The sequence below is a fragment of the Aotus nancymaae genome, unplaced genomic scaffold, assembly GCF_030222135.1.
Source record: "Aotus nancymaae isolate 86718 unplaced genomic scaffold, 86718_ANA_hifiasm-v0.15.2.pri h1tg000015l_1, whole genome shotgun sequence".
Classification (NCBI taxonomy): domain Eukaryota; kingdom Metazoa; phylum Chordata; class Mammalia; order Primates; family Aotidae; genus Aotus; species Aotus nancymaae.
In genome coordinates, this window is record NW_026988427.1 from 10,458,977 (window position 1) to 10,482,238 (window position 23,262).

General features: G+C 45.5%; 1 protein-coding gene across 2 annotated transcripts in view; it reads right to left on the minus strand.

Moving 5' to 3' along the window:
- The window catches only part of RUFY1 (RUN and FYVE domain containing 1), a 63,149-nt gene extending 44,169 nt beyond the window's left edge, over nt 1-18,980 (minus strand). The window contains exons 1-4 of one of the 2 annotated variants that reach the window (XM_064376618.1): nt 18,666-18,980; nt 9,113-9,286; nt 6,237-6,354; nt 1,287-1,388 (exon numbers count right to left, since the gene is read on the minus strand). In XM_064376618.1, the coding sequence (XP_064232688.1) occupies nt 1,287-1,388; nt 6,237-6,354; nt 9,113-9,286; nt 18,666-18,963 (692 nt within the window). In that variant the 5' untranslated portion in view covers nt 18,964-18,980. Of the gene's footprint in view, nt 1-1,286; nt 1,389-6,236; nt 6,355-9,112; nt 9,287-9,470; nt 9,565-18,665 lie in introns of those variants that run through there. The other variant, XM_064376620.1, reaches the window with a different exon arrangement.
- Between the last annotated feature and the right edge of the window lie 4,282 nt (nt 18,981-23,262).

A 23,262-nucleotide genomic window follows, 5' to 3' on the forward strand; every position in this document is an offset into this window, starting at 1 on the left:
TGTACTCGGAGTATGTGAAATATTGTAAATCATTATTTGTGGTGTGAAGATATGTTTGATAACGAGCTATGACTTGAAAACACTGAGAAACTTGGGTTTTAGGCTATGCTGTAAAAGATCTATTTCTCAATTACCTATTTTTATCTGTTTCTCAATTACAAGAGAGCTTTACCTCTGGAAAGAGTCCTCCCTCGTAAATTATCATAGTCTAGAGAAAATTTCTTTTATACTGATATTTGCTTAGTTACAAATATAAAAAATGAACCAGTCATAAATTTCTGTAAACATTATACACTTATTTTATTTTTTATTTTGAGACAGAGTCTTGCTCTGTTTCCCAGGCTGGAGTTACAGCGGTGTGATCTTGGCTCACTGCAACCTCTGCTTCCTGGGTTAAAGTGATTCTCCTGCCTCAGCCTCCTGAGTAGCTGGGATTACAGGCATATGCCACCATGCCTGGCTGATTTTTTATTTTTAGCAGGGGTTTCCCCATGTCGGCCAGGCTGCTTTTGAACTTCTGACCTCAAGTGATTGGCACGCTTTGGCCTCCCAAAGTGCTAGGATTACAGGCATGAGCCACCATGCCTGGCCGATATGCTTATTTTAATTCAAAATAATCTACAGAACTATGTTCTAATTGTTATTATTTTTGAGACAGAGTCTAACTCTGTCGCCCAGGCTGGAGTGCAATGGTGCAATCTCAGCTCACTGCAACCTCCACCTCCCAGGTTCAAGTGATTCTCCGACCTCAGCCTCCCAAGTAGCTGGGATTATAGGCATGCATCACCGTGCCCAGCTAATTTTTATATTTTTAGTAGAAATGGGGTTTCGCCATGTTGGCCAGGCTGGTCTCAAACTCCTGACCTCATGATCTGCCCACCTCGGCCTCCCAAAGTGCTGGCATTACAGGCGCGAACCACTGCACCTGGCCTATTATTATTTATTTTTAGACGGAGTCTCACTCTGTTGTCCAGGTTAGAGTGCACTTGTGTGATCTCAGCTCACTGCAACCTCTACCTTCTGGGTTCAAGTGATTCTCCTGCCTCAGCCTCCCGAGTAGCTGGGATTACAGGCACCTGCCACCACGCCTGGCTAATTTTTGTATCTTTAGTCTCTACTAAAAATGGGGTTTCACCATGTTGGTCAGGTTGGTCTTGAACTCCCGACCTCAAGCAATCCACCGTCTTGGCTTCCCAAAGTGTTGGGATTGCAGGCGTGAGCCACCATGCCCAGCCTATGTTTAATTATTCAGCAAGCAAAAGATAAGCAAACAGTTGATGAAATACCTTAAGAGATGTTTATTGTCTATAAGTACTTTCAGATAATCTGCCAGTTTCTTTTGCATGAGTGCAAGATACAGCCAAGCTCGGCCTCTTCCCACAGCTGTCCTAGAATTGAAACAGAAAATCAAACTATTGTGGCATAACAACAACGCAGAAAAGAAACCGGATTTAGCCAGGAAAACACATGATACACAGCCTTGTAAATGCAGACGATAGTGTAAGAATAGCTGTTTGGGGTTAGGGAGGGATGCACACAGCCTGGGCAGGCAGAGAAAATGGCTCGCCACACACCTTTGGGTATTACTACAAATACAATTAGATATTGTATTTGTAATAATACAATATCTGGGCTCAAACTCTTGGGCTCAAGCAATCTTCCTGCCTTGGCCTCTCAAACTGTTGGGATTACAGGCGGGAGCCACTGTGCCCAGCCAACTGTGCAATTTTCTAATGGCAATCTGCTTTGCTTATATTCAAAAAATATCACAGGAAGGTATCAGGTCATATTTGTGTAATGGATAAACATTCTTTCAAAAGACTAATAGAGAACTTAGTACTTGTTAAAGTGGTGAAGCTCATAAAATCTCTAAGGGGTTAGCTCAAAGGTACAACCTTTTTTGAGATAGAGTCTTGCTCTGTCGCCCAGGCTGGAGTGCAGTGGTGTGATGTCGGCTCACTGCAACCTCTGCCTCTTGGGTTCAAGTGATTCTCATGCCTCAGCCTCCAAGCAGCTGGGATTACAGGCATGTGCCACCGCACCTGGCTAATTTTTGTGTATTTAGAAGCGGGGTTTTGCCATGTTGGTCAGGCTGGTTTCAAACTCCTTGCCTCAAGTGATCGGCCTGTCTTGGCATACCAAAGTACTGGGATTACAGGCATGAGCCACTGCACCTGGCCTCAAAGGTACAATTTTATGTTTTATTATTAATTGGGGTAAAACATATAGAACATAAAATTAACCATCTTAATCATTTTTAGCCTTACAGTTAAGTAGTGTTAAGTACATTCACAATGTTGTGCAACCAATCTTTATTTTTTTTTTTGAGACAGAGTCTCACTCTGCCACCCAGGCTAGATAGAGTGTAGTGGCAAGATAATTCACTGGCCGTGATCTCGGCTCACTGCATCCTCCGCCTCCCAGGTTCAAGTGATTCTCCTGCTCAGACTCCTGGCCTCCCAAGTAGCTGGGATTACAGGCACATGCCACCATGCCAGGCTAAGTTTTATATTTTTAGTAGAGATGGGGGCTTACCATGTTGGCCAGGTTAGTCTCTAACTGCTGACCTCAAGTGATCTGCCTACCTCGGCCTCCCAAACTGCTGGGATTACAACTGTGAGCCATGCACCTGGCCCTAATCTTGAAGCTGTCATTTTTCTGCATTCCATCATTATCTCCAGAGAAGTAGAAAAGAAGAGGAAAGAAAAGAAGAGAGAAAAAGAAAAGAAAGGAAAAAAGGAACAGGCCTGCATAAACATTAAAAGAAAAAAGGCCTCTCAAGTGCTGCTTGGTGAGACTGTAAACTTTCCAACTTCCTTTTTTTTTTTCTTGAGATAGGGTCTTGCTCAGTCGCCCATGCTGTTGTGCAATGGAATGATCATGGCTCACGGCAGCCTCCAACTCCCAGGCTCAAGTGATAATCCTGTGTTAAGCCTCCGGTGTAGCTGGGACAGTCGGCACACGCTATCACGCCCAGTTAATTTTTTTTTTAATTTTGTAGAGATAGGGTTTTGCCATGTTGCCCAGGCTGGTTTCAAACTCTTGGGCTCAAGCAGTCTTCCTGCCTTGGCCTCTCAAAGTGTTGGCATTATAGGCGTGAGCCACTGGGCACAGCCAACTGTGCAATTTTCTAGTGGCAATTTGATGACAAGAGGTTACCAAAATTCTACATCTAGTAATATATCCTAGGGAAATAACTGAAGATGGACACAAAGATGTATGTTTGGGGATGGTTATCAGATCATCATCATGGTTTATGGTACCAAGAATTTGAAGACAGCCACAAGGGCTAAATTAGATAGATAACAGAATATGATTTGGCCATTAAAAAAAATGATACTGTAGATGAATATTTGATACACAAAGAGATTTAAAATCTAATATTAAGTAGAATAAATGAAAAAAGGCTACAAAACCAGTATATGCACTTTAATGCTGCATTATTTTTGAATGGGCAATATCTTCACTTGGTTTAAAACCTAGAAAGTAGGCTGGGCACAGTGGATCACCTGAGGCTCGACGCCAGCCTGGCCGACATGGTGAAACCCCATCTCAACTAGAAATACAAAAATTAGTTGGGTATGGTGACTCATGCCTGTAATCCCAGCTACTCAGGAAGCTGAAGGGCAAGAATCGCTTGAACCCGGGAGACAGAGGCTGCAGTGAGCCAAGATCGTGCCACTGTGCTCCAGCCTGGTGACAGAGTGAGACTCCGTTTCAAAAAAAAAAAAAAAAAAAACTACCCAGTATTAAAAGATATATACTTGTCTCCTTGTCCTCTACCTTCCCATCCCCCTTCCCTAAATATTAATATAGTGTTTTTTGTTTAAATTCATTTCCAAGACATGTTTCTACACATGAAAACAAGTTATAAATTATTTTTCTCCCTTGAACATGTTTTACATGCAGTTCTCAACCTGCTTTCACCGAGTATCTGTCATCTTGAAAATCTTTCCATATCAGTACACAGAATAGCTTTAGAGTGTCTTTATTGGACAGCACCATATTTAGCTGGGTTAAAAAAATATAGGGTGGTTCTAATCTGCTGTTACAAATAACGACTGCAACAGACCATTCTGAACATGTGTCATTTTCATGTGTTACAGGTGTAGGATAAAATGCATGTAAGTAGAACTGCTGGGTGCAGATGCATTTTTTTTTTTTTAGATGGAGTCTCACTCTGTAGCCTAGGCTGGAGTGCAGTGGCATGATCTCAGCTCACTGTAATTTCCACCTCCCGGGTTCAGGCAGTTCTCCTGCCTCAGCCGATAGTCCCAGCTATTGGAGAGGCTGAGGTGGAAGGATCACTTCTTGAGCCTGGGAGGTGGAGGTTGCAGTGAGCTGAGAGACTGTACCACTGTGAGACTGTACCACTGCACTCCAGCCTGGGTGACAGAAACCTTGTCTTAAAACAAGCAAACAAACAAAAAACCAGCCAGGAGCAGTGGCTCAAGCCAGCACTTTGGGAGGCTGAGGTGGATGGATCACCTGAGGTCAGGAGTTGGAAACCAGCCTGGCCAACATGGTGAAACCCTGTCTCCACTAAAAATACAAAAATTACCTGGGTGTGGTGATGGGCCCCCTTAATCCCAGCTACTGCAGAGGCAGGATAATTGCTTGAATATGGGAGGCGGAGGTTGCAGTGAGCCAAGATTCCACCACTAAACTACAGCCTGGGCAGAGGTTGCAGTGGTTCAAGATCCCACCACTAAACTCCAGCCTGGGTGACAGAGCAAGACTCCGTCTCAAAAACAAAATAAACGAAACACAAAGAAAACATCAGGACACTGTCTGTCTGTGTAGGTGCTTTACTCTTGAGGGAGTGAGTGAGCTGGGCAGAAAGAGTATGAGCAATTGTACCATATAAAAAACGACTGAAGAAACAAGGCAGTAGACTTAACAGGCTCATGAAAGAGCTCATCAAGGCTGGTGTGGCGGCTCACGCCTGTAATCCCACCACTGTGGGACGCCAAGGCAGGTGGGTCACTTGCGGTCAGGAGTTTGAGACTAGCCTGGCCAACACGGCGAAACCCCATCTCTATAAATAATACAAAAATTAGCTGGGTGTGGTGGCACACGCCTGTAATCCCAGCTACTCAGGAGGTAAGGCATCAGAATCATTTGAACTTAGGAATGGGAGGTTGCAGTGAGCTGAGATTGTGCCACTGCACTCCAGCCTGGGCGACAGAGTGAGACTCTGTCTCAAAAAAAAAAAAGAGGTCATCATTAAATAAATAAACATTTGAAAGGTTGGCGGGTGCAAAAGGCCTTAAATATAAGCAACACAGGTTGGGCAGGCAGAACTGGCATAGACGGTTTAAATGCAGTCTTTAGAAGCATGCACAGGGCTTGGCAGCAATGGAGTTTCATGGGATTTAGAAGGCTTCAGGGTCCACAACCTGTGTCCTCTTCCTACCCCATCACTCACCTACCGAGGCACCGTGGGCAAGTTACTTAGCCACTTTACGTCTCAGTTCCCACGCTTGCAGATGAGGATACTAACGGCTATCCTAGAGGACAGTTGTGGAGGATTAAATGAGATAATGAAAAGGAATGTTCACAGCACAATGCCTGTCATAGAGCAGGTCCTAGGGTGGCGGCTGTTATTATCTGAAAATGGAATAGGCTGGTTCCCTAGGACAAGGGTCAAATAAAGGCTGAACAGTCCAAGTCCCTCTGGAAAATTCTGCAGAGGGCTCTTTTGCATTGGCTCAAGGATCCCTAAGACTCTTTCTAGATGTTAAATTCCAGGAGGATTACTTATTTGTGTTCTGGTCTGTTTTTGATTTTGAGCCTAAGCATAGCTACCCCAAGGGCAAATCCAGACATGGCAAATAATTTGTTAGTCCCATCCTAACAAATTACAAATGCCCCTTGGCCTGGATGCTACAGTCTGGCCCAAAATGTATTATTCAGAAAACTGCCCACATATATCTGAAGCAGTGATTCCTGGTGTACCAGTAGCTCCTTTTCCTCCTGTGAGTGCCCTGTGGTTGACAACACCTTTACAACCAAAGGTGTCATTTGGCCTGTGTGGCAAGCAGGAATCACCATCCCCATTTTAAAGAAAAGAAAACTGAGGCTCAGGGAGAGTCAAATCTTGCTGGAGATCATGTCGATAATGAGCAATAGAGCTCTTTCCAATTAGAAAGGGCTTTATCAGCAAGGAATTGAGAAATGAGTAAATTGAGGAAGTTTTTAAAATCATCAAATCGGCATAACTATTTCTCACTCACTTTAATTCTGGCAGATTTCTGACACTAGTCGCTATATCTGATGCTTCTGGACAAAGTTTCTCCACCAGCTCCAAAGGACCAAAGAAAGATTTATTTTGGCCAATAAAACTCTTCTTAACTAAAAAGAAAAACAAAAGTGTTATTCATGAGAACAGGTTGCAAAATTTACTCAGGGGCCCACAGCCTCCCCCTAAAAAGTCAAGTGAAAGCTGCTAAACTTCATTGTTTTAATCCTTCTTGATTTTGTCTTGGGGACTGGGAGAGGCCATGTAATAAATTAGTCTCTCTGGCTGGGCGAGGTGGCTCAGCCTGTAATCACAGCACTTTGGGAGGCCGAGGCGGGTGGATCATGAGGTCAGGAGTTTGAGACCAGCCTGACCAACATGGTGCAACCCTGTCTCTACTAAAAATTAAAAAGAAAAAAAAAAAATTAGCTGGGCGTGGTGGCACACACCTGTAATCCCAGGAGGGATTACAGGAGGCTGAGGCAGGAGAATCGCTTGAACCTGGGAGGCGAAGGTTACAGTGAGCTGAGATCACGCCGCTGCACTCCAGCCTGGGCAACAGAGCAAGACTCCGTCTCAAAAAAAAGAAATAAGTAAGTAAGTAAGTCTCTCTTTCTCTGGCAACAGAGTTTCCCTGATATACCTGCTGTGTTTTCTCCAAGTATGTATCGCCCATGGAATAAAACAGGTGCCTCATATGATCACCTATGGAATCCTTCCCCTTTTTCTTTCTTGATGGCAAAATCAATGATTGATTATTATTTTTTTCCCCCAAACCCTCATCATCATCTGAACTGCAGAAATCGGTCTTCCTGGCTGGGCATGATGGTTTTTGCCTATAATCCCAGCATTTTGGGAGGCTGAAGTGGGCAGATCACTTGAGGTCAGAAGTTTGAAACCAGCCTGGCCAGCATGGTGAAACACCATCTCTACTAAAAATGCAAAAATTAGCTGGGCGTAGTGGTGGGCATCTGTAGTCCCAGCTACTTGGGAGGCTGAGGCAGGAGAATCACTTGAACCTGGGAGGCAGAGGTTGCTGTGAGCCGAGATCACGTCAATGACTCCAGCCTGAGTGACAGAGAGAGACTACATCTCAAAAAAAAAAAAAAAAAAAAAAAAAAAAAATTGGTCTTCCCGCTCCTAATATTGTCACCTCCCCACCATTACAATCTGTTCTCTATACAGCTGTAAGTTCTTTTAAGAACTTAAGTTAGGACACGTTTTTCCCTTGTTTAGGATCTTCCAAAGACACTTAGAATAAAATGCAACTCTTCACCATGACCTTTAAGGGAACATATGGTCCAGCCTCTCGCTACTCCCCTGACCTCATGTCCTCCCCGCCTCTCCCTCAGTGTACTTAGCACATCTGTTACCTGGAGTCTTTCTCAAGCTGAGGAAGGTTGGTCTCACTCAGGACCTTTGCATCTGTTTTCTTTCTTTCTTTTTTTAAGCTAGGAATGCTCCTGCTCCAAATCTTTGTATGGTTGGCTCTTTCTTCTCCTTTAAGTCTCTGGGCTCACATTTCACCTTCCCAGAAAGACCTTCTTCTCTTTTTTTTTTTGAGATGGAGTTTTGCTCTTGTTGCCCAGACTGGAGTGCAATGGCATAATCTTGGCTCACTGCAACCTCCACCTCCTGGTTCAAGAGATGGTTCAAGCAATTCTCTTGCCTCAGTCTCCTGAGTAGCTGGGATTATAGGCATGCACCATTATGCCTGGCTAATTTTGTATTTTTAGTAGAGACGGGGTTTCTCTATGTTGGCCAGGCTGGTCTCGAACTCCTGACCTCAGGTGATCCACCCAATTCGGCCTCCCAAAGTGCTGGGATTACAGGCATGAGCTACTGCGCCCAGCCAAGACCTTCTTCTTCTACCCTATTTGAAAGGTTCCTTCCTTGGTTTTCTATCATTTAACCCATTTTGCTTCCTTGAAAGGGTAGCATTTTGTAATTATGTTTGTTTCTACCTTTATTCTCCATCTCATCCTCTAGAGCATCGCTGTCCAAGGCAGTCACAAGCCACATGTGCTACTGAGTACCTGAGACATGCCTAGTGCAATAGAGGGACTGAATTCAGATGTGTTTTAGGTATAAGATATACAGTGAATTTTTAAGCCTTAGTATAAAAAAGAATGTAAAATTTCTCATCAACAAGGCTTTTAATTAATTAATTTTTATTTTTTGAGACAGAGTCTCGCTCTGTTGCCCAGGCTGGAGTGCAGTGGGTCAATCTCATCTGGCCCCACAGCAACCTCTGCTTTCCAGGTTCAAGCGATTCTCCTGCGTCAGCCTCCCAAGTACCTGGGATTATAGGAGTACATCACCACATCCGGCTAATTTGTGTGTTGTTAGTAGAGACAGGGTTTCACCATGTTGGCCAGGGTGGTCTCTGCCCTCTTTGGCATCCCAAAGTGCTGGGATTACAGGTGTGAGTCACCGCATCCGGCCTAATAAGGCTTTTAAATACTGATTATGTGTTGAACGATATTTTGGATATACTGGGTTCCATAAAATGTATTATTAAAATTAATTTCAAAGTATTTCAACAAATTAAGTTTTTAACCGTTTTTTTCTTAAAATTTTTCTTTTATCCCCACAGAAAGGTATCTCATCTAACATTTTTAAAGAAACCTGGCTACCAGAAAATTTAAAATTGCCTATATAGCTTGCATGGTAAATACATAATCTTGGTGGCCTATATAGCTTCCATCGGCCAATGCTGCCCTAGAATGTCGCTTCTGAGGACAGGAACCTTGTCTGTTCTGTACACTGCTGGCATTCCAGCACCTAGAACGATGTCTGGCATTGATGAATAAATGCTGAGCAAATACCTAGCCCGAATTTCCACGTTCCCAAACGCCCCCTCAGGCTCACCTTTCAGCCCATGCTTGAGGCAGTGCTCCATCACTACAAAGAACTGCTGCAAGGGGGCATGGTCCGCATCCAGGCTGCGGCCCAGGCTCAGAGCCGACTGGAGCAAGACCTTGATGCTGAGTTTCATCATGTGCATCAGGTTAGCACGCTCCTCCATCATCTGGCACTTGGAAGCTGTGGGGCAGGAGCAGGGACAGCTTCGTTAGTAGACTGTGAGGAGGTCAGACTCCCGGCAACGGTGAGAAGACGGGTCAGGCAGGAGGCCAGGCGGTCTGCTCAGGGAACGGATGTGCTGGCAGGCGGATAGCCGGCATTGGCAGTAACTAGTCCCGGATCCCGAAAAATCACAGCCCCTCACCTGGACGGCCGGGCCTTGAGCCACTCGGCCTTCTGCTCGAGGCCTCTCCCAGGCGGCTCCGCGCGTTGCTACGGCGACGGCTTTAGCAAGGCTGGCAACGATTGGCTTCTCCCAACCCCGGTCCATTTTCGACCAATGGAAGGGTGCTAACTACAGGAAGCCCTGCCCCAAGCTCTTAGAGGGCGTGGCGGGGAAAGCGTCCCGCCTCCGAACACTCTTTTTCGGCCAGTCCAGCTCAAGGCCACGCCTACGGAGCTAGTGGGCGCCATTTTGCATCCTCTGTCCAGCACTGGGGCAGGTGCACGCTCCGCCCAGAAGGCTTCTAGAGCGTCCTCTCCTGCCCAGTACCTGCAGGGAAGCATTTTCCCCTCAGTTCCAGCCTCACTCAAATTCTTGTCGCCGATCTTTCGTCCACCACTAGTGTACAATTTTAGGTTTTACGCATTTTTTTTTTTTTTTTTGGTAAGTAAAGCCGTTGGGGTCAAATGAATTCAGACACAGTTCCATTTCAACTCCCATTATCTTGTCACATTGTTTTGAGAGTATAATAAAGACTGTCTGCAATTATTATCGGATATCTATACGTGCTTGCCAAATGTTCTTTCAAACCCAGTAAGCTGGAATCCTAGAAACTAAAAATTTAGATCTCAAAGTGCAAAGCGCGGCCCTCCCGGGGGCAGGCGTGCGCCTACGTTGTTTTAGAAATATTTGCCAATTGGACTTCGGGGGCCGGAGAATCGTAATGTTTTTGGTTTGCAGCCGTCCAACTACTACTGAGGTTAAACAACTTCTGTTGATTGTCTCCTAGTATTTCTTCTGTGAATTGCTTGCTCAATTGACTTTCGCGTTGATTTGCTTGCCTTTGTCTTACTGGCCTGTATATTTTGGATATTAATCCTTTGCCTGTTTTATTTCACGAACATTGATTAATATGAACAATTAAAGAGCATATTTATACGTACTATATTTTTTATACTTAACTACAGTTAAATCTAAAAGAACGATAATATTATGGCTGTGAACTTGTAGTAAAAGTCTTAAATAAATATTATTGAGATACCGGGGGATTAAAACTTGAAAATTATCTCAGCAAAACCCAAGAAGGTAGGGGGAGAGCTGCTGGGAAAGAAGAAACAGCCTAAGCATTTTATCTTGGTTGTGGAGAGGGTTAAAAGTGGGTTAAGTAAAGCATTTGGTTGGAAGTGGTATAATTATTTACTTATTTTTTAATTTTCTTGAGACAAAGTTCTTTTGCTCTTGTTGCCCAGGCTGGAGTGCAATGGTACGATCTCGGCTCACTGCAACCTCCACCTCCCAGGTTCAAGCGATTCTCCTGCCTTAGCCTCCGGAGTAGCTGGGATTACAGGCATGCGCCACCATGCCCGGCTAATTTTGTATTTTTAGTAGAGACGGGGTTTCCTTATATAGGTCAGGCTGATTATAAACCCCCAACCTCAGGTGATCCGCCTGCCTCGGCCTCTCAAATTATTTTTAAATTTCAAGAGAAGCCTATGTATTACATTTATAAATTCGAAAACTTTAATGATTAGCAAAGGAAATAAAACTTGTAAAACTTAAGAGAAGGGAGAAACCCTGAAGAAAGCAATAATCGTAAAAGCAATTTGTAAAGATTTATCCTTAAAAAAGACACCAGGAAAAAAAAAAAAAAAAAAAAAGACACCAGGGCCGGGCGCGGTGGCTCACGCCTGTAATCCCAGCACTTTGGGAGGCCGAGGCGGGTGGATCACGAGGTCAAGAGATCGAGACCATCCTGGTCAACATGGTGAAACCCCGTCTTTACTAAAAATATAAAAAAAATTAGCTGGGCGTGGTGGCGCATGCCTGTAATCCCAGCTACTCAGGAGGCTGAGGCAGGAGAATTGCCTGAACCCAGGAGGCGGAGGTTGCGGTGAGCCGAGATCGCGCCACTGCACTCCAGCCTGGGTAACAAGAGCGAAACTCGGTCTCAAAAAAAAAAAAAAAAAAAAAAAAAAAGACACCAAGCCCAGTTCCATAATCTAGTGGTCTTGAAATTGGAATACATATACAGTAGTCTTGCCAAAGCTAGGCATGGCCAGATGTTTTAAGGAACTAAATTTCCAGATTCCCAAGTTTCACAGGCACTGTTTCTCCTCCCTCTACAGAAGGGCAATTCACTCCCTAACCTGTCTTCCTCTTGATGCAGTGACCTGGGGTGCAGTAGGTCTCACACACCAAATGGAGGTGGAATTGCCCTTGATGATTAAAACGTTAAGACCAATCTTTTACTGCTTTATAGTATTTAGTTCAGCTTGGTCTTGGGGGAGAGGGGTGGTCTCTAACCCTCTATTTGGGTATCCTGAATTTAGAAAGTTAAATTTTTTCCCCCAGCAAATACATGTAATTATGTTCAGCCAGTCACTTCACAACCATAAGATGTGCCATTAGCTTGATCGCCATTTTCCATAACTTAAATGAGCCTAAACTGCAGCTAAGTTTTTGATAAAAATGGATCTGAAATACATGATTGAACTAAAAGTATTTTTGTCAAAAAGTATTGCATTGGCAAAGGTGAATGAAATAAGCAATATTTAGATGTCTCCAACCATTTTGAGTATTCTGGGTTAAAGTGCCTAAGTGAAAGAATAAGAAGTGAAATTACCACTTGATAAGTCTTAGTAAACCTTTTTTTTTTTTGTAACTCCAAAAAGTTGAAAAATGTCCTTAATATGATTAGGTTGCAGGTCAGGTAATTTTCAATTATTTGCTTTAAATGAAAATAAGGGAACAAAAAATAATTTTTTTGTTCTGATTGATCAGTGTGATTTGGGGTGTATAACTTGGAAAGAGTTCAAAGATGACCAACATTGCTAAAACAAGGAAAAAAAAAGGACTAAAATTGATGCTGAATTCTATCACACTTTAGCAGTAAATCATATATATAAATCTACAGATACATGCTAATTATAAAAACCAACACCATTCATGTCGTTAAGAGATGCAATTCATTGGCTGGGTGTGGTGGCTCTCGCCTATAATCCCAACACTTTGGGAGACCGAGGTGGGCAGATCACCTGAGGTCAGGAGTTCGAGACCAATCTGGCCAACATGGTGAAACCCCATCTCTACAAAAAATATAACAAGTAGCGGGGCGTGGTGGTGGGCACCTGTAGTCCCAGCTACTTAGAAGGCTGAAATAGGGTAATTGCTTGAACCTGGGAGGTGGAGGTTGCAGTGAGCCGAGACTGAACCACTGCACTCCAGCCTGGGCAACAGAGTAAGATCCTGTCTCAAAAAAAAAAAAAAAAAAATGCAATTCAAGGAAAATGTATGTGTAATTATTTATAAAATGATATTTATGTTCCTGTTACCAACATAGCATTACTAATAAACTTAATGGTATTCACTCTAGAAGAAAAATTTTTATACATTTAGAGCTTTAGTCACAAGAAAAATTTATTAAACTTTAACTTATTTACATACTTTTTGGTGAGACATAATAGGATGAGCAATAAAAACTTTTAAAAACATACAAATCTATTACATTAATTCTATAGCAGAAGTGGGATGGAAATTCAAGTTCAATGAATAAAAAGGAAAATGTAAAATTTTCAAATATTAAATAACTTGCTATTTTAGAGATGGATGGTAGTAATTACCAATTCATTAAGGTATTTACATACCATTTGATAAATTTCAAAAAACAATGTAAGAGTTTTATTTTAAAAAGTCAATATTTACATTAAGCCAGAAAATGAATTCTAAGCAACTTTAAAATATGATGAAGAGGCTGGGCGTGGTGGCTTACGCCTGTAATCCCAGCACTTTGGGAGGCCGAGGTGGGTGGATCACCTGAGGTCAGGAGTTTGAGACCAGCCTGGCCAACATCGGTGAAACCCCGTCTCTACTAAAAATACAAAAGTTAGCTGGGCGTGGTGGTGCACGCCTGTAGTCCCACCTACTCAGGAGGCTGAGACAGGAGAACTGCTTGAACCCAGGAGACGGAGGTTGCAGTGAGCCGAGATCCCGCCACGGCACTCCAGCCTGACGCCTAGCGACAGAGCGACTCTGTCTCAAAAAAAAAAAAACAAAAAAAGAAGAATTTTATGTTAACTTTAAAAGTTGGAGTTTTCAGTTGGGTGCAGTGTCTCACGCCTGTAATCCCAGCATTTTGGGAGGCTGAGGCAGGCAGATCACTTGAGGTCAAGAGTTCAAAACCAGCCTGGCCAACATGGTGAAAACCCATCTCTACTAAAAACAAAAAATTAGCTGGGTGTGGTGGCGCATACTTGTAATCCCAGCTACTTGGAAGGCTGAGGCAGAAGAATTGCTTGAACCTAAGAGGTGGAGGTTGCAGTGAGCCAAGATTGTGCCATTGCACTCCAGCCTGGGCGACAAGAGTGAAACGCCAGCTCAAAAAAAAAAAAAAAAGGGTTGGAGTTTTCTTATGGGGTTATACGAGCAAAAAATGTTAAGACCAGTGTTCCCGGCAATCAGCGCTGGGTGAGGCTATCTCTGGGAGAGCTGCCTGCGGTGTTTTGCTATCTTGTGCATTCCCTACTATGGGTTACCTGTTCCCATTAGTACTTAAGTTAGAGTCATGGAAAATTAAACCTGGAGCAATCTTTTAGTGGTTCCATCTCTCAGTTTTACTGGCTTTGTGACCTTGGCCAAACTATTCACATCTCTAAGCTTCATTAATAATCGTTTAACATGACACACAGAATATCATGAAGTTCTACACTTACTGAATTGCCAAATAAATTGCCAGGCCCGTCTCAGATTCCTGGGCTCAAGCAATCTTCCCCTCATTGGCCTCTCAAAGTACTGGGATTACAGGTGTGAGTCACCTGCACCCTGCCAGCATGTTAATTCTTATAACATGCATTTTTGTTACTCATCCTTTGGGAAGCATTACTCTAAAAAGCAAGATGTATTCCTTGTGTGTACATCCTATTGCTTGTTTGAAAACAGCCAGTGTTGAGAGAGGAAAGCACATGTGCTATGTGCAGAAACACCCAAAGATACAAGAGTACTGGGGAAGTTTTCTGGGAAGGAAGACTCAGTATTTGTCAGTTTTGTTTTGTTTTGTTTTGAGACAGAGTTTTGCTCTTGTTACCTAGGCTGGAGTGCAGTGGTGCGATTTCCGCTCACTGCAACTTCCGCCTCCCAGTTTCAAGCCATTCTCCTGCCTCAGCCTCCTGAGTAGCTAGGATTACAGGAGTGCACCACCATTCCCAGCTAATTTTTGTGTTTTTAGTAGAGATGGGGTTTCACCATGTTGGCCAGGCTGGTCTTGAATGCCTGACCTCAAGTGATCCACCTGTCTCGGCCTCCCAAAGTGCTGGGATTACAAGCCTTGAGTCACTGCGCCCAACGGAATATTCTTTTGTGTGGTTTGATTTTTAAAACTCATGTTTGTTAGCTGGGCACAGTGGCTCACTCCAGTAATCCTAGCACTTTGGGAGGCCGAGGCGGGCAGATCACAGGGTCAGGAGATTGAGACCATCCTCGCTAACACAGTAAAAGTAAAACCCCATCTCTCCTAAAAATACAAAACAAACAAACAAAACCACAACAACTAGCTGGCCATGGTGGCAGGTGCCTGTAGTCCCAGCTACTCTGGAGGCAAAGGTTGCAGCAAGCCTAGATTACACCACTGCACTCCAGCCTGGGCAACAGAGTGAGGCTCTGACTCAAAAAGAAAAAAAAAAATCATGTTCATTTATTACCTTAAAAAAGAATCCCCTAAACCAAATAGGATACCTTGGACAATACAATCACATACCAGACCCTACATGGGACATTTTAAAACAAGTATTCAAAACATTCCACAGCATTTCCTTTAGCCTCTACCACTGAAAAAAATGTTATGCAGCAAGAGTGCTGTTCACATTCAGTACCTGCTCCTAAACTGCTCCTTCTGAAAGTCCTGCCTGTTTTCACTGCTGTGTAGGCAGATCAGTGGGGAAAGAGATCATGAGTCAGCCTTGGGCCTGGCCCTGGTTGAAGTGGTGTCACCGTCTTTCTTCCAAACTGCTTTTTTTGGCCTGCTGCAGAGTGTGCTGCCCTTGGCCCTTCTCCTTTCCCTGTCTCTGCTCCTGTCCTACCTGATGGCTTCAAATCCTGGTGACCTCTGGGGCCAGCCACACTGCTCTACCCAGTAGTTCCCTGAATTTCATGCCTTTGTAAGCCATGGTCACAGTTTCTGCTAGATTGAGTGGCAGTTATTAATACTTTCCTTAAATTAATTTTTAAAATCCATATGGTATATATACATTGACATTTTACACTTGGTGAAGTTACTTCTCTTTAATTCAGTTTCCCTCTTTATAAAACAGGGATAATATTGGTACTCATCATTCAGTGCCATCTACATAATTTGCAAGGCCCAGTGCAAAATTCCAGGCCTGGAGCAAAGTCCAGAAGTCAGTATCCCCTTCCCACAGCCCTAATGGATTGCAGCTTCCCTGCAAGGATGGGACGAGTGAGAGGCCCCTGTCCACTTGGCCTGCCTAATGTGCTGTGGTACCCGCCACCCTGCCCTGAGATTCAGAAGGTGCAACCCCAGAGCTGTCTGGGCAAGACTAGGATCAGGGAGCGCAGGGAGAAGCCTCAGGGCAGCTCAAGTGGGTCAGCTGTGAGAACCTGTCCCATTGGACTGACTTCACTCAAAAGCCACAAATTCAAAGATAAAATTATTAAGAATTTCAAGCATGGGACACTTCTGAGTACCTGGCCCTTTCGACCACAGTGATCAAAGCCTGCACTGATCGTACACACATGAAGCTAGTCCTGCTATCACACAGGGTTGTTGTGAGGAATAAATGAATACTTGTACCGATTTAAGACAAAAGCCTGGCACCTTGGAAGGACAATATAAGTGTTGGCTATTGTTTGTATCACTTCCACAGATGGAAAACAGGTATTTTTCAAATATGCGTTTTTTTCAGCAAACACTTATTATTCTGTGCTACGTACAGACACATTTCATTTTATCTTTTTGTTTCCTTGATTCTGCATTAAAGGAAGGAAATTTTTCTTATCAGGGAAGAAATAACATTTATTTTTTGCTTACTCCCGCCATGAAATATCTAAGAGACCTCCAGAAGATGTCATGCCTGACTTTCAGTACTGACTGTCAATGAGTATGCAATCCAGCATCCACTGATGTGTGAAAAAGTCTTGGGGATAGGTGTCAAGCTAGTGGGAACTAGATTCCCGGGCTGCACAGAATCTCATCACCCTCTAATGCTACTTTCCACTGCCAGGATCTCAAAACGAGTCAGCCTTTTAACTTTACTCATTAATCATTCTTAACCACTGAAAATCTCACAATTCACTACATGAAGTAATCAGCCAAAGTACCAGTGGATGGGGAGGAATCAAGAAACCTCAAGGGTGTGCTATGATGCTCCTTGGAAGGCACCACAGCCTTTCCTCAGCTCTGTCCCAGCATTTTCTATGAAGTTGGAAATTTTCTATGCTGTACTATCCCACATTAGCAGCCACTGGCCACACACAGGCCACTGAGTACTTAAAATGTGGCCGCTGTAATCCAGGAACTCAATTTTTATTCCAATTTAAAAGTACTCAATTTCGATTTGATTCAGTTAGAAAACTGAGGAATTCGGCCGGGCATGGTGGCTCACACCTGTAATCCCAGCACTTTGGGATGCCAAGGGGTGGGGTGGGGTGGTGGGGGATGATGGCCTGAGGTCGGGAGTTCGAGACCAGCCTGACTAACATGGAGAAACCCGTCTCTACTAAAAATACAAGTGTAGCTGGGCGACGGCCAGGTGCAGTGGCTCAAGCCTGTAATCCCAGCACTTTGGGAGGCCGAGGCAGGCGGATCACCTAAGGTCAGGAGTTCGAGACCAGCCTGGGCAAGATGGTGAACCCCCCCCCATTCCTACTAAAAATAGAAAAATTAGCAGAGTGTGGGCATGTCTGTAGTCCCAGCTACTCAGGAGAACTGCTTGAACCCAAGAGGCTGAGGTTGCAGGGAGCTGAGATCGAGCCACTGCACTCTAGTCTGTGCGACAGAACGAGACTCCGTCTCCCAAAAAAAAAAAAAAAAAAAAAAAATTAGCTGGGCATGGTGACGCATGCCTGTAATCCCAGCTACTCTGGAGCCTGAGGCAGGAGAATTGCTTGAACTCGGGAGGTGGAGGTTGCGGTGAGTCGAGATAGCACCATTGCACTCCAGCCTCGGCAACGAGAGCGAAACTCCACCTCGGAAAAAAAAAAAAAATTGAGAGATGTAATTTTTCAATAGAATTTTAATTTTACATTTAAACATATGCGTGCTGCTGGCCGGGCACGGTGGCTCACGCCTGTAATCCCAGCACTTTGGGAGGCTGAGGTGGATGGATCACTGTTAGAAGTTCAAGACCAGTCTGGCCAAGGTGGTGAAACCCCGTCTCCACTAAAAACAAAAAAATTAACCAGGCGTGGTAGCGGGCACCTGTAATCCCAGCTACTTGGGAGGCTGAGGCAGAGACCGCTTGAACCCCGGAGGCAGAAGTTGTAGCGAGCCGAGATCGCGCCACTGCACTCCAGCCTGGCCGACAGATCGAGACTCCGTCTCGAAAACAAACAAAAAACCACAAAAACTCAACAATAACAAACGAACAAAACATATACGTGCTGCTGTATTGGACATCACAGCTCTGGATACCTGGCGTTAGAGGGCTAAATCAAAATCTTACTATCACTGATATGCTGGCACTCTATTCATTACAAGGGCTGAAAAGGTCTTTAAGAAATCATAGGGTGACTTTAAAATCCCCATCTCACAGCCAGAGGTGAGCGGAGGCACGGCTGGTGAACGGAGGCACTGCTGGTCCGCTGCGCGCAGGGCCACACCCTCACCGCACCGAGTGGTTGAAAAGCAGAAGCGTGCCGGCTCCGTTTCGTGTGTGGAGTTACCAGAGTCCCGGAGCCTGCACGCGCACACGTCCTTCACCTAGTTAGTGGGTGAGCATGGAAGCGCGGGTGCGGGAGCGCGCCCAGGTACGCGGGGCTGCAGCGGGGCGGTCTCAGGTTGACCGCCAGGGTAGAGACCCACGCACAGCCAGGCGCCGCCCGCCGACTAATAGCTCCCGTAACCTGCCGGGCAGCCCGCGCCCTCCCAGCCTGGCCCTCACCGCGCCCGCGCCGGCGGCCAGCGGGGACACGCGGGTCCGCCGCGGGACAGACCTGGCCCGAGCCTACCTGCGCGCGCCGCGCCGTCCCCGTCGTCCCCGCCGCCCAGCCCCGTGGCCGCGCGCAGCGCGCTCCCGCAGCTCGCCGAGAGGTTCCCCGTGGCCCTGCGGGCCAGGGTCAGGATGGGCGCGGACCAGCTCTCCGTCTCCCTCCGCCTCGTTGCGTTCCGCAGGTCACCCGGGCAGGGCAGCTGGCTTCGGTCCACAACTTCGAACTCTTCTTCCGGCTCGAGCTCTGAGCCGGGCCCCGGCTGCGGCCCGGGCTCCGGCTCCAAACCCACATTGTAACCTCCTTCCCGCTCGGCCATCTTGGCCGTGTCACGTGACCCAGCGGGCGGGCGGGCGCGGCTGGGCACTGCCTTTCTCTTCGGTTTGCCAGATTCGACTCCCTCCTCACCGCCAAGCCTTCCTTCCGCTTCAAAAGGTTCGGGACAGTCCAAATCATAACATAAGAAGTGCATGTATTCCCGGCCGCCGGCGGGACCTGTTCGCGGGAAGTTCTTGAACTTTTTCCCAGGACGTTGTGCACCCTGCCTGGCGCTTCACGGGGTCCCCTGGCCTTCGTTTTCCTTGTGACACCATTTCCTCTTTTAAATTTTCATTTTATGTCCTGTATTTTCACTTCGTCATTTTTCTGCGGCGCTCATCAGAACAGTCCCTGAAAGGGCAACTAAGGAAACGCACAGGCGAGGCAGAAAAGCAGGAATTTTTTTTTTTTAATCGAATGACTACGACGGCGTGGCAGGAAAGAGTGCACCATAGTGGACTGGAAATCAGAGCTGGCTTCTCCTATTAATTAGTTAAGAGGGATAACAAAAAGCCGACCTCATTATTAAATAAGATTTGCAGCCAGGCGCGGTGGCTCACCCCTGTAATCCCAGCACTTTGGGGGGCTGAGGCAGGCTCCCAAAAATGGCTTGAACCCCGTAGGCGGAGGTTGCGGTGAGCCAACATCCGGCCATTGCACTCAAGGCTGGGCAACAAGAGCGAAACTCCGTGTGTCTGTCTGTCTGTCTCTCACTCTCTCTCTCTCCCCCTCCCCCCCTTTCTCCCCCCGACCCCAACACACACGAGATTTGCAGTAAGGACCACATGGCAGATGTTAGCGATTGTCACTATCGTATACAACTATGTGGCCTGGGTAAGTCACTATACACGGACAGAGTTATTCAATCTGTTTCTTCACTCGGAAAAGAAGAGAATTTGACTAAATACAAAGTAAAATTTTGACCAGGCGCGGTGGCTCACGCCTGTAATCCTAATACCTTGGGAGGCCGAGGCAGGCGGATCACGAGGTCGAGAGATCGAGACCATCCTGGCCAACATGGTGAAACCCCGTCTCTACTAAAAATACAAAAATTAGCTAAGCATGGTGGTGCGTGCCTGTAGTCCCAGCTACTGGGGAGGCTAAGGCAGGAGAATCGCTTGAACCTGGGAGGCGGAGGTTGCAGTGAGCCAAGATCGCACTATTGCATTCCAGCCTGGCGACAGAGACTGTCTCAAAAAAACAAACAAACAAACAAAAAACAACTTTTTTTGGCTGTGCGGGGTAGCGCACGCTTTTAATCTCAGCACTTTGGAAGGCTGAGGAAGGTGGATCACTTGACACCAAGAGTTCAGACCAGCTTGGCCAACATGGTGAAACCCCATTATCTACTAAAATACCAATAATAATAATAATAATAATAATAATAATAACTAGCTGGGCCCGGTGGCGGGGCAGCTGTACTCCCAGCTCCTTGGTGGGGCTGAGGGCGGGAGGTTTGCTTGAGTCCGGGAGGTAGAGCCTACAGTGAGTGGAGATCATGGCCACTGCACTCCAGCCTGGGTGACAAAGTGGGACCCTGTCTCAGAAAAACACAAAAATTTCACTAGCACTTTACACTTTGCAAAGTGAGGCAACATGAACCACACCAAACCAGCAGAACTGTTCTGTTTGGTTCCCAGAATATTTAAAAATCTTTAAAAGTTGTTGCCAATATTTAGAAATCAAAAGATTCCACATAGAATCTGCATTTTAGCTTTCCCTGGAATCACTAGATTTGGTAATTCATGGTATATTCCCTGATGACACCAAACTATTGGGAGTGAACTGTGTTGCCTCTTTAGAAGCCCAGCTGCTCCCTGGACCTGTCTTGGTCCAGCCCACCGCACTAGTTTTTATGATATGTCTGGTCCCTGAAGGCCAGTTCATCATCATCAATTTTGGGAATTTGTGGAGTTGGTGTTTGAGTTGTATAAAGATTGAGGGCATCCTTCTAGTGTTTACTGGGTGTGGGTAGACAGGGATGAAAATAGTCTAGAATAACAGAATTGTCCTGAATCCTTCATGACTTTCCAATGCTACCGGACGTTTATGTAGGTGAAAACCTTGTTTATAATGATCAGAGCCTGGAACTGAATTTTATTTTGCAGAGAAACATGAACTCTTTTTGCAGGGAACAGTTTCAATATTTATCAGGCAAGGTTACAAGTAACCTTCAGTAACAAGTAACCCCCAAATCTCAATGGCTTAACCTAAAAGTGGGTTTACCATCATGCTACATGTCAATGTAGATGGGGTGAGCACTCCGCCCAACTCATAGTAGTCTCTCAGGACCCTGTTCGGAGTTTTGCATAAACATTACCTGCACCAGCCTTGAATGACAAAGGTCACTTATGCACATTTCATTGGTGAAAGCAAATCACATGGCCACGTTTAATTTCTAGGGAGTTGGGAAGTTTAGACCTACTTCTGTCTAGGAAAAGCAGAACTGGAAATCTTTGTGAGCAGTGTAACGATTACCATAAGTGTTCCCTAAATTTTCCTGGAATGTAGCTAAATTGATTTGTTGAGAACTACACGTGCAAATGTCCGGCTATGTTATTTCAGTGGTAGTTGTGCCTCATTTATATATTGAAATACATCTCTTTTTTTTTTTTTTTTTTTGAGTCAGAGTCTTGCTCTGTTGCCCAGGCTGGAGTGCAGTGGCGTTATCTTGGCTCACTGCAACCTCCACGTCCTGGGTTTAAGCGATTCTCCTGCCTCAGCCTCCTGAGTAGCTGGAACTACAGGCAAGCCACCTGTATTTTTGTATTTTTAGTAGAGATGGGGTTTCACTGTGCTGGCCAGGCTGGTCTCAAATTCCTGACCTTGTGATCTGCCCACCTCGGCCTCCCCAAGTGCTGGGATTACAGGCGTGAGCCACTGTGCCCGGCCCATCTTACGGTGCTTCGCTTTCTTTCTTTTTTAACAAATTAAAGTTTTGTGGTGGCCGGGAACGGTGGCTCATGCCTGTAATCCCAGCACTTTGAAAGGCTGGGGTGGCCGATCGGTTGAGGCCAGGAGTTCGAGACCAGCCTGGCCAACATGGTGAAACCCTGTCTTTATTTAAAATACAGAAATTAGCCAGGCACCATGGTGTGCCTGTATTCTCAGCTACTTGGGAGGCTAAGGCATGAGAATCACTTGAACCCAGGAAGCAGAGACTGCAGTGAGCTGAGATTGTACCATTGCACTCCAGCCTTGGCAAAAGAGCAAGACTCTGTCTCAAAAAAAAAAAAAAAAAAAAGGCCAGGTAGGGTGGCTCATGCCTATAATCTGAGCACTTTGGGAGGCTGAGGTGGGCAGATCACTTGAAGTCAGGGGTTCGAGACCAGCATAGCCAACATGGTGAAACACTGTCTCTGTTAAAAATACAAAAATTAACTGGGCATGGTGGTGGGCGCCCGTAATCCTAGTTGCTCTGGGTGATGAGGCAGGAGAATCACTTGAACCTGGGAGGTGGAGGTCGCAGTTAGCTGAGCTTGAGCCACTACACTCCAGCCTGGGCAACAGAGCAAGACTCAATCACATTAAAAAAAAAAAAAAGTGAAACAGCCTTATTTCTGATATGGAGAAAGTTTTGGTGGTCTGAATAGATCAAACCAACCACAACATTCCCCTAGGTCAAAGCGTAATCCAGAGCAAGGCCCTCAACATCAAGGCAACCCTCAACCAACAAAAAGATAACGATTTACTAAAGGCTCAGATGATCTTTAGAGTTTTGTATATATTTTTTTAAGATGGAGTCTCACTCTGTTGCCCAGGCTGGAGTGCGGTGGTGCAGTCTCTGCTCACTGCAACCTCTGCCTCATAGGTTCAAGTGATTCTCCTGCCTCAGTCTCCCGAGTGGCTGTAACTACAGATGTGTGCCACCACACCCAGCTAATTTTTTATTTTTAGTACAGATGACGTTTCACCATGTTGGCCAGGGTGGTCTCAAACTCCCAATCTCAGGTGATCTGCCTGCCTTGGCCTTCCAAAGTGCTGGGATTACAGGCATGAGCTACCACGCCTGGCTGTATTTTTTATTTTTACTTATTTTTATTTACTTTTGAGATGGAGTCTTGCTCTGTTGCCCAGGTTAGAGTGCAGTGGCGCAATCTCAGCTCACTGCAACCTCTGCCTCTTGGGTTCAAGCACTTCTCCTGCCTCAGCCTCGTGAATAGAGTAGCTGAGACTACAGGCGGGCGCCACCACGCCCAGCTAATTTTTGTGTTTTTGGTAGAGACGGGATTTCACCATGTTGGCCAGGCTGCTCTCAAACCCCTGACCTCAACTGATTAGTCCACCTCAGCCTTCCAAA